At 43.7% G+C, this 18,648-nt stretch overlaps 1 protein-coding gene across 5 annotated transcripts in view; it reads left to right on the forward strand.

The window, feature by feature from the left end:
- Positions 1 to 18,648, forward strand: part of FGD5 (FYVE, RhoGEF and PH domain containing 5) — a 169,360-nt gene that overhangs the window by 89,903 nt on the left and 60,809 nt on the right. For all 5 annotated transcript variants that reach the window (XM_044451607.1, XM_044451605.1, XM_044451608.1 and 2 more), the window contains exons 4-5: positions 5,131 to 5,189; positions 5,312 to 5,342. In XM_044451607.1, coding sequence (XP_044307542.1) covers positions 5,131 to 5,189; positions 5,312 to 5,342 — 90 coding nt within the window. The remainder of the gene's footprint in view (positions 1 to 5,130; positions 5,190 to 5,311; positions 5,343 to 18,648) is intronic.

An 18,648-nucleotide genomic window follows, 5' to 3' on the forward strand; every position in this document is an offset into this window, starting at 1 on the left:
CTTTTTAAAGTGCTCAGTGCTGGTGTCCAAGATCTGAGAAACCTGCCTTTTCTAGCATTGAGGACTAGCACCCTGGTCAGTAGCTCATCAATCCGCAACTGTTAAAATTATTTATTTATTTATTGTTTTATAGGCCTCCGAATAGCCCAACAGGGCTCTCGAAGAGGCCTACAACAACAACAACAACCAGGCTAACATTACAATTCTAAATATGGGAGCGGGGTGGGGGGGCGAGATGGGGTGGTAGAGTGAGATCTTACAACATGTTGATGAAATCAGGTCTCGAAATACCTGCAAAAGAGAACAGCCTCTGCCTGGTGCTGAAATGAAGGTAGTGAAAGGTGGACCTCTCCAGGAAGCCCTTGGCAAAGGGAGGGTGCAGCCCTTCTAATTGCCATCCCTTTTACTTCCTTTAGGGATGGCTCTTTCAGAAGAACCTCATTCCCAGATCAAAATGGGTGGGTATATGGGAGTATATGGGGAAAGGCGGTCCTTCAAGTAGCCAGGTCCCAAGCCATTTAGGGCTCTAGATGTTAAAACAAACTTTGAGTTTTAATACTTCATATTGAACATCAAATTCCTTTTGCAACTTTGGACAAATTGATTTTTAAGGCATTCAGTAGTGCGTTGGAGTTTACCAATAATCAGTAAAAAATTCTCACACAATCTTAAAGTCCCATTTTCCAAGCCTTTAGCAAATTTTGAGAACAGTTTATTTTTGGCTGAACATAACAACACCACCGCCTCCTCACTCATTTTAACAAAAGATGGTGCTTCTAAAAATGTGAGTTACATAAGGAAGAAGCCCCACCTCCCTTGGGCTGTGTTCACCATGCACTAAAAAATCAATCGATCTAACAGCAAATTTGGGGGTGGGGGAAGAGATCCTGTTTCCTTCCCTTCAAGCTCCCTCTTGGACCATCCAAACTTAGTGGGGAAGGGTGTTTTAGCATTTGTACTTTTTGTGGGCATTGGATGCTGGTGCTTTCCAAAGTCCCACATTTCAAGCCTTTCCCCTCCTCACCCGTGCTGAAATTTACATCTCCAGTCTTGCAGAAAGAACGGTACTGCTGCTAACTAAGCCTTGAGGTGGAATTACCTATGACGTGAGGGTAGAGTAAGTTGTATAAATGGTATTGCACAAGATGAAAGGGAAGCATTGAAAAAATTCATCTGGAAAGGCCCTTAGATGTTGAGGAAGATAAAGCTATTAAAGGCAATGGGGACTTGACTAGGCAAGGAGCCGGGGTGTCTGTGAGATCCATGGCTCCCCTCAGCGAAGTTCAGGCTGAACAGCAGGGACTGGAGTCTTTGCTGCTACTGGGAAGCAGGAGTCTGGGGAGGAAGGGTACAAAGCGCTCACTCACCAGCTGGCTCAAGCACCCCTGGCAGGGGTCGCTAAAATGAAGCGGTAGGTCTTCGTATTTCGGGGGCACCTGGGGTTCAGAGTTAGGAACCTAACAGTGGAAGGATCTCCACTCCCTGCATCTCTCTGTTCCCAGAAGTCTGTCTCCGGACACTGTCGTCAATCTCGGAGTTCATTTCCTGGTTAAACAAACAGCAATTAACAACACAAGACGGGGCAACGCCTAGAGAGAGACATGGTCTCTGAACTCGCCCTAGACAGGCCATGTGACACAGGGGGTCCCAGTGTTTTGACTTTTGCCACAAGACAAATTAATCACGAGCAGAATTACTGACTGCGACAAACTGTATACAAGATGGGAGAGGGAGCCTTGGTCAGTGGTGAAATATGTGCTGCTCTTTGGCATATTTGAGCCCAGCCCATCCATGGAGGACGTGCCGAGTGGCCAGCGTGCATTTGCGGGTCTTCCTGCCACTGTTACGTGCATTGATGTATATGCATGTTCTCTCCCTCTCTCTTATTCAGAGGGTTGCATTCAATATTAAGTCCTGCTCATTTGACCAGGTCTGCTCTATCTGATTTAATGTGTGTTTGTGCATTCTAGTTTATGAACTAAGCCTAGTTCACTTTTTAGGGCTTTTTAAGCACGGTTCCTTGACATTTGGATGACATTGCCACAGTTTTATCATTTGTGGTTACAGGAAATGTTACATCACTTAACAGATCACAAAACTAATCTAGGCTGCATATTCCCTTTACTGATATCTGTGTTTAAGTAAATGTCAAAAACATAGAGAATGCCGACAACTAACTGGAGTTCTTCAGTTTTAAGTGGCACACATGAGCTGACTCTTCCTAATTTCCAGCACCCTGTGTCTGTTCTCTTTTTGTCCCCACTTGTGCTATTTACAGACAAATGTGTTAACGTGTTTTTAGTGTAAGTTACTGGCACCTGGGGATGCATTCTGGCTCTTTTTCGCTTGCTGGACTTCTTTCAGGGCTGGCCAGGAAGCAAGCTGGGCTGAGATCAAGTCTGCAAATGCTCGTGAAAGCTAGCAGCCTTTTCGTGCACAATACACAATTCTTTGTGCAGAGTATGCAAAGCCCACAAGTTGTATGCGCAGAAGCAAAACTTTGCTGGCACAGAGGACGTGAGGGCAGCATGTTCTCCTGCCTGGACTCACTTCCTGCGGGATGCCCATGCAAACAGTCAGGTTGAGGTGGTCCTAGGACAGGGAGCATGCAGGCTGAAGTCCAGGGAGCCAAGCAAAGGAAATCTGGCAGATTCCCATCTCCTGTGAACTGGATTCCTCACACATTTCTCCTGGCACTGCCATGCTGTAGGGCACTGCCTCCTGCCCACAGGACGTGGAAGCAAAGGAGGCAGCCCTGTGTTGGCCTTTCTTCTTCCTAATCATGAACAGGGCTGTGCCTAAATCTCTGCATGGGGGAACAGACGCATCCTGACTCTTGTTCGCACTGCATAAATATATAGGATCGGGCCTGACTTTTCATGCTGTGCCGCTGCTGTGTCGTTATCGACAGGTTATCAACAGTTAGAACAGGCCGACTATCAATACCCTCTTTAGGAGCAGGGGCATTTTTTTGCATGCAGACTATGGAGGGCTCAGTAGAGCATTCAGCAATGTGTAATAGTGGGAGGGAAGGAGAGCCAAGTTCCTTTGGAAGAGCATTGGGATGTTGCCATCAAAAGGAACATCCAACCGAAGGTCTACATAATTGACTCTCCCATCATGTCATTGCGGTATGTGCTGTCAAGTCATCTCTGACTTATGGTGACCCCATGAAGGAAAGCCCTCCAAAATGTCTTGTCCATGACAGCTCCATTCAGCTCTTCCAAGTTCAAGGCTACGGCGTCCTCTATGGATTCAGTCCATCTCATGTCTGGTCTTTGTTTCATTAATCTTCCTTTCATTGGTCTTCATTTCATATTTGGTATCCTTTCATTATCAAATTCCATAATAGAAGACAGCATTTACCATGGCTAGTTTTGAATTGTCTAAAACAAGTCTTGTGCCACAGATCAGATATTTACAAATAGATTTCAGGGGTCACTGAAAGTCAGGGAAATGGGTTGGGCATTGTACATGAACTCTACCCCAATCCTTGGGTTCCACCACAGGATCCGCTAACATTCAGTGTGCAGAGGGCACATGCCCAAGCACAACCACAGAGCTTCTTGGGCCCCATCAAAAGATGTGTTCTTGATACGTATCTACTGTATCTAGAACAAGGTAGTTACTTTTCAAATACACCATGGCCTTCAGTGGCCAAGGATGAATACATTTAAGGGTGATTTATACAAACTTCTTCATTATTTCTGCAGTATTCCTTCAGTGGGACACCCTCTTGGCCATGCTTGCCACGACTGGGAAAAGATGACCACCAAGCCAACTTTTTGCATTAGGTGGCTGAAAGAGGCTGTCTGTCCTGCTGTCTGACAGGGTTTAGGGTAGCTTGCATCTGTTGCATGGCACAACAATGTCAGGACATGGGCTTGTAGGATTGAATGTTTAAGACTGGCCTTCCCACTGGTCCATAGCTGGAATCTTTCCATGTGGAAAACTGTGATGTGTTGTGCATGAGACTGTCTCAAAGATGGTTTGTAAACTTCAGATGGGGCAGAATATGGCAGTGACAGTTTTGACCAAGACTTGGTATTATAAACATGTTAAGCCAGTCTTCTGACTCTACTGGCTTCAGTTCATGCTCAGGCCCAGGTCAAGGCTCCCTATTAAGTTCCGCATGACTTGGAGCCTCTTCCTGCCCATGGTCTAAGTTCCTCTGAGCACCTTCTCAGTCTGATCTGTGGGGACTAGCAGTGAGTGGAATTGCCTCCTTTGCAGTGTGCCCCCAGCTGCAGAATGTTTCCATTAGAGAGGTCTCCCCAGCATCCACTTTTTTGTCCTTTTGGCACCATTCATTCAAAATTAATGGGATTTTAAAAGCTTTTACAGATCATGTAATAATCACAAAGATTCCTATTACTGATGTCTCTGCAGTTGATGGTTGTTGGAAGGTTTTTAGCTCTAAGTTAATTTTACCTCTGTGTGTGTGTAAAAAAATTTGGGCAGCATCCATTGCAACAGGAGTATTCACACAAATTTTGTTGAACAGGCAAAAGGAGCTCTGAGAGCCAGTTCGGAGAATAGTTGGACTGGAACCCAAGAGATACAGGTTCTACGTCCTACTCACCTAGACACTGAGTAACTCCATGGCAACTTTGGGCCCTTCAATAGCTCTCAGGGTCATTGAGAGGTTTCCTTTCAGGAAAGCTCATTGGTAACTTTGGTCTATGAATACGATAAATAAAGAAACTCTTGGACAACTCCAGTAGAGTTTGTTGGTGCAACATGATTCTCCAGAAAATCTGCTCCACCAGCTAACATAGCTGGCATTGCATTAGAGATCTCTTATGCCTGCGTTGCATATTTTTTATTAGCACTCACGTGACATTGCTGACTACGCTTTGTGCTCAATATTTCTTCTTTCGCCAGGTTTTTAGGGGTGTTTAGGATTTTATTATTTAATTGATTGGCCTTGGATTTGTTCTGCATTTGTACTTTGCCTGCAGATTTTCTTTTCTGAGGTTTATACGAAATACTAGCGATAATACCTTGACCATTCTAAACGACAGGATCTAAACCGGAGGAGGCAGAGTGAGAGCATTCTTTGCTCCTTCATGATTTCTACCGCGTAGCCTTGGAACACTTTTGAGTCTTTGCTTTGTTTGTTTTGAACAGAAAGAAGGACACTCCAGAGCCCATCTCATCGCCCAGGAACTTGTGTCTTCAGAGAAAGTGTGAGTCCATCAGCCGAAGAATGTGCTTTGCTGTTATCTCGCAGGCCGAGCGACACATTCCACATTGATTCATTCAGCGCAGTTGGTTGGCAATTTAATAAAACTGTGTCTCTTTTTCACAGGTATGTGGAGATGCTCCGGCTGTTACATATGGTGAGTAAATCATTTTAATTGCTGAAACCTAATTGCCCTCTTACTTAGCTATAATTTAGGAGACAGAAAAGGCACTGTGGAGGCTGAGGTGAACTCTGTCAGGAGTGGCTTGTCAAGTGGAAATGCTCACTGAGCCGTTGCAGAGAAATCTGTCTTGTGATAAAAGCTATCTTCCTCGGCATGTGCCAGAAGTCTGGAGCAATTCATCAGTGGGAATGGACCGTTGGCCACACATCTTGCCAGGAGAATTTGTGGAAGGCAGCCTTCTCCAATATGACACCCCCTGAATGTTTTGGGCTGCAGTTCCCAACATTCCCAGCCAGCACATGGGCCTGGAATACTGAGAACTGCAGTCTCACACTTCGGGAAGGCTCATCTGAGAAGAATAGCTTTCATGAAAGCCATTTAAGGTTGGAGACAGCAAAGTCACTGAATGGTCTACCATATGAATAGTTGATGTCCATTCTAACTTTTGGATAAGAAGGAAGGATATTTTTGTAGAGCTGATTTTTTTCAGCATGGCATGGCTTCTGCAAATCGTCTCTCTGTCTGAGTGCAAACAAAAATATTTTGTGTGAGTGAGTAATCCACTCAACTGACTTCTGACTTTTTCAACTCCCACTTGGATCCTGGAGCTTGCAGTTCGTGCAAGTCTCTTGTGGAGCCAAACACATTTCTCATTCCTTCATAGAAGATAATTTGTCATTTCTTTCAGCAACAGGAATAACATGTGCAGGGAAGCAAAGCAAAAACTGCAGTATCAGATAGCTCATCATTAACTGATAAATACACCAGTTAAGGCTGCAGAACGAAGTGCACTTACTAGGTGGTAAACCCACTGACTTCAATGAGACTTTCTTCTGAGTAAACTTATTTAGGATTGCACTATGTTTAAACACACAGGGTCCTCATTGAAGGTGGTTTTCTGATTATATTTAAGGAAGATGCCTCTTGACTAAATGAGCACATGCAAATCATTTCTTATTAGGAACATAATCTGAAGAACATTGCCTGGCAAGGTCAGATGGGAAGCAACTATTGCCAAGTCGTTGTGAGAAGCTCCCTGTGAGGTCAACCTAAAGTGTTGGTGTTTGGAGCGGAAAGCATTTAGCTATGGAGTGTGCTGGGGCCACTCCTTGTGTCCTGAACTTCCTCACCCATTATCTTTTTAGCTGTTCTACCCAAACAGTCCCTACCAGTTGTGGTGAGAGTCCTTTTGGTGGAGCTTGCTCAGTGCATGCTTCCTTCACTTCTGCCTCATCTGATACAGAAGAATCCCACTGTGATACGAGGCTGATCAAACGCCATTCAGCTCAAAAGAGTAGAAATACGTGTTGTTTGGAAGTTCACGTGTCAGGAACTTGGTGCTAGTTTCTCTTTCATTTTTCTTGGTGTCCATGTACTTCTTCCAGTCTTCTCACTAATATGCTAAAGGGATGCATTTCGTGCCTTTCCTGACAGACTTGCCAAACTCATGCATCCCCCAGACCTACACAGGCAGTGAGTTAGCGAAATGAATGGAAAGATCAGAGGGGCTGCCTGAGGGCTTGCAAGGAGGCCGCGAACGGCAAGGAACTTGTACACCCGGCAGGTCTGGCTCATGGCGTGGCCTCTTGCCCTTCTGCCTTCTTCTGAGACCATGCATTCTTTGTATGATATGGGCAAAGATGTCACCAGAAAGCCAGGGTAGCTCTCAGAGGAGAGGAAAATGGTATGAGGAAGTGAGATATCAGCCTCCGTGTGAAAGTTACATTGCTCTTTGTGCTGCATTCAGGTGTCCAGCTGAAGGTAGTGGCCACAACAGCTGTGTGATATCCTCAAATGGCAATTCCAGCATTAACTTTCTGCTTGTTGGAATTGCATCCTGGTTCCAGATGGACAAGGAAAATGATGCTATCCTCACTCAGTGAAAGTTCCCATGGGCAGTAAAAAATGGAAAATGCCACCCTTCTCCCCTGAGCCTTTGTTGCCTTTAATCTGTCAGTTGAACCCCACACTTCTGCTTTATGCCTAATTGCCTAATAGTAAACAAATGCATTTGCAAAGGTTTAGCAATTCTTCTGTAAGGAAGTATGGATTGCTTTCCAGCTAGAAGTAAACCTAGACCACTGGTAAAGCCACATTAAAAAGAGTAACACAATTCTACTGAAAATTGCACCCATAGGCTAATTATAGAAAAATCCAGCTTGGACAGCTATTGAAGTGCTGCAGACATGGCTAGAAAATATAAGCAGATAAAAATGAAATGCATGGTTCTTCGTCCAGTGTCCAAAATGCTAACATTCCTGTGCTTCCTCATAGGCAAGGAACTATTGCTTACTTTTCATATACTTTTCATAAACCATACTTTTCATCTGGTTTTGTATTTTTATTATTTTTCCCTAGTATCAGCTTTTTAATTGTACTTTTTATTTGCTAACAAATCCTTCTCTTTCTCTTTTCTTCATGTAGTGAATTCAAAGCCACTCATGTTATAGAACAACTTAAAATACCTAAAAAGGCCACTATAACATTACCAAAAAAGCCCTGCTCAAGTAAAACAATATCAGTCCTAGAGATAGCACATCGGTTTCACTAAAGACAAAAGGGAAATTAGTTTGGGCCTGTGATTATTAAGTATACAGAATTACCAATTCTTACCATAGCAGTAGGGAGAGGACACCAGTGATAGATGGGCAGAGCTGCCTGTATTCTTGTGAGGAGTCTGTTACACCTGAAGCAATCAAGAGAAGTGCTTTGGGTCAGTCATTAGAGGATTTGCAAAACGGTGTTTGGTGGATATTGCCGCTCTAGTTGGCTTTTTCATATATACATTTACTCATATAGCTCTGTTTTCTTGCTTCCATCTAGGGATGCCAAGAGCAGGCTCTGTTGCTCTCGCTGGACTTGTTTCCTTTGTTCACCCTTAGCCAGGAAGTGAGCCAAGCTGAAATCCGATCCACAAATGCTTGGGAATGCTAGCAACTTCTTTGTACAAAGAATGCAAAATATGTCGTTCTTTGCATAAAGTACACAAAATACATAATTCTTTATTCAGATTACACCAAGCCCGTAAGTCTTGTGTGTGGAAGGAGAACCCCACGTGCCCAGCAGGGGAGCAGGCAGTGTGTGTGCAAACTGGCATCACGTATTTGCTCGCTCACTTTCTGCCAGACACCCCTGCAGGCGTTTGGTGTGAGGTGGGCTGAAGTCAGAGAGAAAGAAGGCCAGAGCCCAGGGAGCAGAGGTGAGGAGATCCACTGGGTTCCCACCCCTAAACTAGATTGTTCACACATTGCTTCTTCCATCTGCATAAGTTCAGCTGTCGGAGTTGCTGCCATTTGCTCAAAGAATTTCCATAATCAATGCCAGAGCTGTTGATAGGAGAGAGACCGAGACCGAGAGAGATCGATCCGGATGGGTGCTGGATCGACTGTGCTGGCAGAAGTGGGGTTCCTCCATGCCTCCTTCCAGGGCAAATTCTCCAGCCCCCGGAAAATGTTACAAGTCAAGAGCAGTGGTGTGGGGGAAGCTGGCAGTGGGCAGTGCACAACTGAGCAGCAGAGCCTTCCTTCCATGAAGGTCCCTTCCTCTTGTCAAAGGCCCTTTCCTCTCATGAAGAGGACCAGAATGAAGAATGCAATGTTATGCAGAGAGATAACGTGGCTGGAAAGCCTCCTCTGCTACATTTCGCAGTGCCCGGCTGCTATTAAAAGCAGGCGACTGGAGCCAACTCCCACCCCACCCACACCCCTTGGCTTTGGGCACCTTCTCCTGTCAGCATTTCAGCAGGAGTATCTGTGTCAGAATTAGGCACAGTAGTCAGCCTTTTGACCTTGCAAAGGAGAATGGAGGTTTCTTGCAGGAAAGGTTTGTGCATGCTTGGACAAACTTATTTCTGTTTCATTATCACTCTCCTTGCCAATACAGGACTTTGGGGTGGGGGATGCTATTTTTAAATACTTTGTGTCTTCCCTTGCAGGTCAATAAATAGAACAAAAAGCACACCACACCCCTGATTTAGCAGAAGAAAACCCCTCTTATTTTCCTAAAACCTCAGCAGCACTTCTTTCTCTCTCTGCCCCTGCCCTTGCAGATCTCCATGCCATTCAGCACAACAGAATCAGCTTGGCCTTCCAGCAGAGCCCTTAATAGTTTGACTGATTGCCAAAATGATGACATTTCCATACACCCACTCTGCTATTCAACTGAAAGAGCGGAAGCATTGTGTGAGCTCAAACTTTGTATCAGCTGGTGTGGCTCAAAAATAATGTGTGATGATAATCTAGAAGTGTAGCTGCTGTGCATCCAGTTTGGATAGCAGAACACCAACAAACTGTGGGCAGAACTGGGCAGTGTTGCCTTTGAGAGAACACTAAGCACAAGTTTGTATGTGGCTTGTTCACCCTGCCATTCATCCATCCATCCATCCATCCATTCATCCCTCCATTCATTTTTTATTCCTATGCTCTCCAATACCAGTGCTCTACGGGTGGTTCATAAACGGTTAAGCCTCTGAAATAAACTAATAGTATAACACATAATAGAAAACTTTTAAAAGTATACACATACAATATAAAAGGCAATCAGTAGTGTAATCATCTAAACATACTGTAACTCATTTAAAACAAGAAACACTAAAGGTCTAAAATCCTTGGATTTTTTTTTAAGTCCTCACCTGGCTCTAAAATATCACAGGTACCAAGTGAGCCTATATGGGAAGGGTGTTCTACAGTTTGTGTGCTGCCTCTGAAAAGGCCCTTTCCTTCGTTGCTAATTGCCCCATTTGATTTGGCCCGGACACCTGGAAGGGAGCCTCTGAAGATCCTCTTAGGGACTGAACAGATATATATGAGTACAGCATGAAGTATACACAGTCCACCATGGAGCTAACAATGCAAAGAGAACTTGCAGGATCACTAGTAATGAGTAGACTTTCTGCAAGTTAGTAAGTTATTTCTTTGGATTATACCAAATGAATGTTTGTAAACTTAGATGAGAATTTTTCCTTAAAGCAAACCTTTATTCTGCCTAAATGAGCTTTTGTATGCCCTAATATTAAAGTGCATCTTGGAGACTACATCTCAACTGCAAATTCTAGTAAAGTAGATTTAAGTTAGGTAATGGAATATACTTCCTTGTTCTAGAAATCTTCCTTGTAAAATCATCTAAGAATTTTTGTCTTGCAAGTTTGATGCAATTGTAGGGAACTAAGCAAAATGATTAGTGGTTCTGTTAATCCCTTGAGTCTATCAATACTGATGGTGTTCTCTGGGATATAATAAATTACAGTTTCTGGGGGTGGGATGAGGGGTTTGAATTAACTGAAAAACAAATCAGAATTTCTTTGCATTTAGTAACTTAATTCCACTCTGAAGCTAAACTTTAAAAAGCTGTAGCCTTAAAATATATTTTTTCTAGAAGCATGTAATTACAAAAATTACTCTTTGATGCCAGCAGGATTTGATGCCCAAGAAAATAAACTGTGTCCGATCAAGTTGTTGAAATCAGTAACAGTGAATGCACATTTATGCCCTACTGTACTCCTTATTTAGCTGCTGATAATGTTGTTCCTGATGTAGTGGGTGATGTAATTATTAGGAATTATTTCAATAAGCCTCCATTGTACAGAGGATATTAGAATTATTTGTGCCTTTCTTGATTTTGCGCAATGATTGCTCTGCTATTGCCATCGTGGCAGGCAGACCAGATGTCTTCCCTCAAGGCAGTACTTCTACTGCTGAATATCCCAAATGCTCAAATCTGCACACCCTTTTCCATCTGACCCCATGAAACTTGGTTTGAGCATTGCATTGCATAAGAGCTCTTTGCGCTTGCTTTGTGGAATTTGATTTCTTTGTCCCATATACTGAAAATCTGCTGTGTGTTCCTACCGGTTTTGTATAACAACATGTGTTTTGGTCAGTGCTGTAGTGTCAAGACCCTGAAACCTAGTCACCTGAAACTTGACATGCCTACTAAGAGGATACTAGGGGCATGCACCTCAGAGTTAATTTGTTTCTAAAACACATCCTTAAGTTGAACTAATGTAGACACTGAAGCCTGCAAGCAATGTCTTCAGGCATTATGGATAGACTTCCCTACCCAACAAATAATTTTGCTATCCATATATTTTTTTATCCAGGAAAGTTTAGTAGGATGCGAGACACATTTTATACCCCATTTGCTGCTGTGGGGCAGCCCCTTGCCCCAGACAGTTGGCACTCACTGGGAGAATTACACTTGCTGGAGCTTAGAGTTTTTAAGCTGTCCATAAATTTATCTTTCCAGCTGTCCAGCATTGCTGGATCCTTTCCACCCCTCCCCCACTTTTGCTGCTGTTTCCCATCATCCACAATTTCAGTTGAACATTATCCACTGAAAACTACTGCCCTAGCACTACCATAAACTCTTCTTGCTCCCCTCCCTTCCTCCCTCACAAACTACCTGTCATAATTATGGGCACGGTACATAAATAGTTTACCTGAAATACAAAAGGGAGACAGACTCTAAATCATGAAGACTGAAAGTAATGCTTTCATACAATGTGATATGTGTTGCTAATGTAATGAGTTTTGCACCAGTAATAATTAACTGGAAATTCTTGGGAGAGATGGTGAGTGAGGAGCCAAAGCGTACTTTCTTCTGCCTGGGATTTCTTGGACAGTGTTGAAAGTTCTGTTGGACTAATCAAGTGCTTGTTTAGCTAATGAAATCCTTCAATGAATGGGAGAAGTCTAGCTAAATGAAAGGACTACTTTGAACGTTATGGTGCCCAAAGCACTTGACAAAAGCTCAGAGGCATATAGCATCTGAGAACAATGAGCTGTTTTCCGTTTCAATTGGCTGATTCATTTATTCTTCTGTTTCTTCACTTTTTCCTTACCAGCAGGTGGGAAAAGAACTTTTTATGCATCTTTACAAGAGTGAACAGGAAGCCAAAATGGCTGTTGAACTGCTTAACATCCCTCTGCTAAGTGTACATGCACACACACACACTGTGTGCCAGCCCTACTTGGCCTGTGGCCAAGTATTTAGCAAAGAGCTAGTACTTGGAATATGCATTCTACATTTATCCCGTGCTTAAGCTAGTGTGTGTGTGTGGGGGGGGGAGGTGGCAGGGTCTGTGTGTGTGTGTGTGTGCACACACTGAGGTTAGGATCCATGACCTAGATTCTGCCCAGCAGTTGGAGGATAGCAAAACAACAACAACAACATGCTGTGTAAGAATCTACCTCTTCTGCTGGAAAAGCAAGAAAAGCAAGGTTTAAAGACATTGCTGTACTGTGCAATGCAAAGTAGCCTAGTTGTGCCTCTTATTGAACTGCAGAAAAGACATTGATAGCCCAGAGTCACTTGCAGGAAAAGAAGCAAATAGGCCTTGGCCAGCTTTGACTAGGACGCCTTTCCTACAGCCCATAATGCTAAACACGCTGTATTGGTTGTTGAATCAGTGTACCAAGTACATATTCCAAAAGCTAATCAGGAAGGTTTTTTGGTAACTGTCCACTTATAGCACTTCCTTCTTTTGATGAGTTACCAAAATCTGAGTCAGATCATTTCCCAGAAATCCTTTTAGACCTTCTTGGAGTTAGTTTTAATGGATATGGATAAACTGGTACAGTTTAATTTTAATTCATTATAGGGCCAGATCCAGATTTAGTCATGCTCAGACTGGAACTATTTTAAATGCTGGGACAGTTAGGCTGCAATTGTGCATGTTTGAACAAACAACGTTCTGAAGCTCCTAGGATTCACCAGCCAGCAAGTGGTTAGTCATACTGAAATGAGCCAACTTCAGTCCTTGGTATATGAAGCCGGCTTATTCCAAGCAACCATAGATAAGAATAACTGCACTTGAAGGTTTGTACATAATGCTAGACTGTGGTTAATTTAAAATGGAAGTGAACGTTTCCAATTTCTTCTGAGGATGCCAGAATATTACAGGGAATGGGGAAATGTGCCGACATGATGCTCATATCCCTCTTAACTATGTCAGATGCAGCTATTGTCCTGGTTAACAGGGCCTGGAACTTGAAGAGACAGACTATGTCAGATGTATCTTGGTGATGTAAATTAGTAGAACAGGTTGAGGGAGTTAGGACATTTTGAGACAGGGTTAGTTAAGTGTCAGGTAAAAGGCAGTCAGTCCATGGGACATGCGCATGGTAGGCATGTCATGAGCGGAGCCAGCTGGAGCCAGGGGTCAGAGTAGATGGCCCGGGAGGCCCCTTCTGACTTGCTCAGTTTCTATGTTTTTATGGGAAGTCAGAACAGGTCAAGCCAGTCCACTGCTTGTCTTCACAGGTTCAGTCAGGACCGTGGATAGCTCTCAGTGTGCTGTTAGCCGAGCTGGAAAAGATGTTGTCTCAGTAAAGGACTGCAGTCAATAGAGGCCTCAAAATGTCTGGCAGAGTTTGCTCTTCCAGTGGCTCCATCCCAGCTGGATGTGAATTCCAAAAGTCTGCATGGCTGCCTTTGCAGTCTTGTGTTCCTGCATGTCTGGGGACCAGGAGACATGGTGGGAATGACATCCTCAGAGCCAGAGGTTAATGGAAGAACCATGTCCCCAGGCCAGGAAGGTTTAGAAGGAAGTGGAACAACCTATAATCCATCTTCATTCTACTCCATTTCAGGTTGAGGATGGGGCTTAGAAGCCGGGGACATGTCAGCCTTTGACTAATAAATGCTTCCACTTTTATGTGTGTGGGAGAAAGAGTGCTGCAAAAGACTGGCATTCAAATTCTCTTGGTTTGGTAGGGGTCATGTCATATTTATCCCCATGACTGAACTCTATAAATGTAAAATAACAGCTGTAAATTTTAAAGACAAAAATAGTGCCAGGGACTTGCACTTTGGGTTGTGTTCATGAGCCATTTAAAATATATCATAATAACACTAGCTCTTCCTCTGTTTTAAGCAGGAAATTATGTGGACTAAAAAACTTGTTTATGTCTTTGTATTTTTATTCTTTTCTTGTCTGAGCTGTGTTTTTCAGATGATGAATTTGGAGGCCTTTCAGGTGTTGTGATTGATTGGTATTATTGAGGCTGCAAAAGTGCTTTACTGTTGATTAATGTTTTCCTTAGCCTTTAGCACGTTAGGCAACACATAATTTTTTTTAAATGGATGCTTAACCTGATTACTATTAGGCTTCAGTTTTAGGGAATTAATCATGGCAAGGCTATACCCAGACTACTGGAATTAAATCATTTCTCTGAGAAGTAATTATATACACACACTAATCAAGGCAATTAATGATTAATTTAATTTGCAGGTGATATCAGAGAAAGTAAAACTGGACTTTTTTGTTACTTTATAGTCATATTTAGTACTGTGAAGTTATTTTTGCAGAACTATGTCATTGCTTTATTGGCTGGCAGTGGGGAAAGTGGAGTAAATTCAGAGAAATAAATCAAGAGCAATCGATGAATGTACAACTAAGATTGCAGTCAGTACCTTTTGACACATGCATTATGATGAAGGCCCACACTATTTATAAAAAAGTCTCACTGGAGTGTCTGTTGTGCAGAGGTTAAACGAATCAGATGTGCGCATTGCAAGGGGGCTACACTCTACCGCGTCAACTTCAAAATTTCTAGCCATTCATTAGTATGCTTGGATGCCAGAAGCAATTGTAGAAGCATGTGCTGGGCCAAGAGGCACTAGTAGAAAGTGTTTACTGGCTTGTGGCTGTGTTGTCAAGAGGAGTTTGGAAGGCCTTTGGCCCCCAGCCAATTACAAGAGCAGAGACAGTGCAATGATCTGAATCTGCTCTGGATTCTCTGAACAAAGTGGAAATGGTGGCACTATTAAGCTGCTGTGGGGAAACATTCAGACATTTGATCCCCACACCTTTCCTACGAAATGATGAAGTGCCTCCAACAGGACGGCACCTAGTGCTCCTGCTCTTTTGTGTTTGTTCTCACTCAAGAGGCCAAGAATGATGCAACCAGCCCCTTTCACATGGTGGTTATAAGCACATATGGCTTTCCCTATCCTGGTTCCATCCATACGTGTTGGACTACAAGTACTTTCGGGGAAATGGGATAGAATGGGAATCACAGTCTGAATGCGTGTGGAGGACACTGGATGGGAAGGCTGCTGATCTAATGAAATGGACTGCAAAACAAGATGAGGTGAATGAGCCGAAGCTACTTGCCCTATTCAGTGCTCATTACTGTGCATGTGCACACCCTGTGCATGTGTAGACAGAAAAAAGACAGACTGCTTCCATCTTCAATAACATTTTCCACTTGTGATTGCATCCCTGTTTTGATTATGTTTCTTTTCCAGCAAGATTTCGTTTCTCTTCCTTCTCCTCTCTTCTATCAGCTGTTGGCCTCATTTGTCCACATTGCCATTTCAATTCCTTGTAACAATCCTCATAATTTGTTTAATAGTGCTTAATGCTCATTAAGTACAACACAATACTGGGTCATCAAAGACAATGAAGTTAAAAAGGAAGCAGCAGTGTGGGCAAATGAATCTGAGGCTCTGAGAAGGAAGATGGAGCTGAGATGTGGTGGCATGGGAAAGCGAGTGTCCAGGAGGACAAAATGGTTGGAAATGCAATGAGAATCCTTTCAGTGCTCCATGGCTGCCAAGTAACATGGAAACAGAGCGAGTCAGAAGGGGTCTCCCGGTCCATCTAGTCTGACCCCTGGCTCCAGCCGGCTCCACTCACGACATGCCCACCATGTGCACGTCCAGCCTATCCTTGAACACCCGCACCGATGGGGCCTCAGTGACCTCCTGTGGAAGCCCATTCCGCACCCTCGGGGTCCTGACTGTCAGGAAGTGCTTCCTGGCATCCAAAGGGAACCTTGGCTCCCTGAGCTTTGCTCCATTGGCACGCGTCCTGCCTCCAAGTAGTGCCATTTTGCTTTTTTATTACGTTTGAGGCATGGGAGGGGGCAGTGGGGGCTGTGTGTAGCCCATGGACTGCATGCTGCCCACCCCTGAACTAAACTAGGATAAACCTACCCACCTCCAAATATCACTCATGATTTCTCTACGCACTTCCCTCAAAACAGCACAACACATGCTGTTGTGGGGGATAATGATCCATGCAAAAGGTGCAGGGGGATTATTTCAGGACAGTGTTACTTTAGTTAGTTATTACATCGCTATGCCATCCGGTAGCCAAACCTTTCTGTTTAGTTCACAATAATTAAGGCCAGAAAATACAACATGATACAATAGAAAAGTTTAATTTTAAAAAGCACATTATAAAATAAAAAGAGTGCTTTCATGACCTCTGTCTCATGGGATATCAAATAACAGGTCTGGCTAATCTGAGATAAAAAGATCAGAAGTGATTGTTGAAATATTTTTGTAGTTCTCCATGATTGCTTGTAAGACTGGCAGCAGGAAGCGTGGCAAAGTCAAGTGCACCAAGTTGATGTTGATGTATATATTTCTTAAGAAAGAAGGAAAAGTGGCTACTGTTTGGGCAATTCACCCACTACAGTAATTTTGTGGCAGTAAAACTGTTATCCTGGAGAAGCTTGGCTTTTACTTTGAGCTTTGCACTTGCTAGGAATAGGAACTGTGGTTTCTGAAAGCACCCGCACACTTTGGAATCACTCACTGAAACCAGGAGTTTTTTATTTTGCAGCCTGACAAACCTAATTTATATTGCTAGCTAAATGTAAGATTTATAGCATCTTTGGATGAGATATATGGCCATATTCCCTTTGTTTCACAATATGTTTTGTCATACTACATACAGTAAATGGGAAATGGTTACAAGGATGTGGGTTCTGCTATTTCTATTAACTCTGCTGAATCTCAGCTTTCAGAAGATTCTTAAAAACAGCTTCATTCTCTTCCACCAACTTATCCACTGATATTCTATATTGCACTTACTCCTTAAGCTAACCTTCTTCCCTCCAGAGGAAGGCAGGACGCGCTCCCACAGAGCAAACCTCAGGGAGCCAAGGTTCCATTTGGATGCCAGGAAGCACTTCCTGACAGTCAGGACCCCGAGGGTGTGGAATGGGCTTCCACGAGAGGTCGTTGAGGCCCCATCGGTGCAGGTGTTCAAAGACAGGCTGGACATGCACATGGTGGGCATGTTGTGAGAAGAGCCGGCTGGATCCGGGGGTCAGACCAGATGGCCCAGGAGGCCCCTTCTGACTCACTCTGTTTCTATGTTTCTATGTAACCTAGTGTCTTCCACATCTGTCAGATAACAGCTCCCATCACACCCAGCCAGAATGGTCAAAGTTGGGAAATGCTGCCTTATGGAATTGTTTGCAAAAGCACAAATTCCAATCAGAATTTATGGAAAATGTTGGGGCATTAAAATCCTGCTTCAAGCAAAAAAGCTTGATGGACGTTAAATAAGCATTTAACCATCTTGAATCATACTAAGGTTTGATACCTAAGAAATACTCGGGCTTGCAGGGTATCCAGTTTTCTTTTCATGAGTGAGAATACATTGTTGTTTCCTTGCAACTGTGCATGTATGTGGTAACTTGCCTTGTATCGGTTCAGGCAATTCGTCCCTTTAGCCTAGGATTGTCTACAACAGGGACAGTGAATCCTGGACCACCTGATGCAGCCTGTAGAGGTCCCAGCACCCTCATGGGGCCCTGCCCCCTTCCTCTGCTCAAGCCCTGCCCCATGGCCTGGGTGCTCTTGGGGACTTGCCAAGGATGGGGGAAAGAAGTCCTCTTTGTATCTCTGACCTGGGATGATTTCTTGACAGGCCATCCCAGCTCCCAGTGTGATCTTATCCCTTGCACACTTCCCCCCTCACAGTAGAGTTGCACTCAGGGGAATCCTTTATTATCTCCAGTTATGGATTGGAGATTAAAATAGGATTTCCCTGGGGAAGGAACCATGCACTCTGTTTGTGTTTGCAGGAGCTCCTGCAAGTGCCAATCAGATGGGCTTCTTACTGCTTCTGCAGTTTCCCACTTGAGGAGTGAGATGTACAAAATATGACAGCCAGGTTGGTCTCCGGATCCTCATAGACAGATCATTTATCACCGAGTCTAAAATTTCCACACTGGCTGCATTTTCGGACTCAGTACAAGGTGGTGGCACTTAGCTTTAAAGCCCTTCATGACTCACATGCAAAATACCTTCTGGAGTGCCTTTGCCCATATATTCTGCCTAACCTCTTAAGGTCCTCTGGGGGTGACCTTCTGAAGCTTATCTGTAAGATGAATGTCTACTACCCAGAGAACTTTCTCAGTGGTTGCCCCTAAACTGCCAGGGGAGATACATCAGATAATTTTATTTATTATTTATTTTATTAAAACATTTCTATGCCGCCCCTTGCCGAGGACTCGGGGCGGCTTACAACATCAAATAA

Source organism: Varanus komodoensis, unplaced genomic scaffold (genome assembly GCF_004798865.1).
Source record: "Varanus komodoensis strain SLA01 unplaced genomic scaffold, ASM479886v1 scaffold6_2, whole genome shotgun sequence".
NCBI classification, from domain to species: Eukaryota; Metazoa; Chordata; class Lepidosauria; order Squamata; family Varanidae; genus Varanus; species Varanus komodoensis.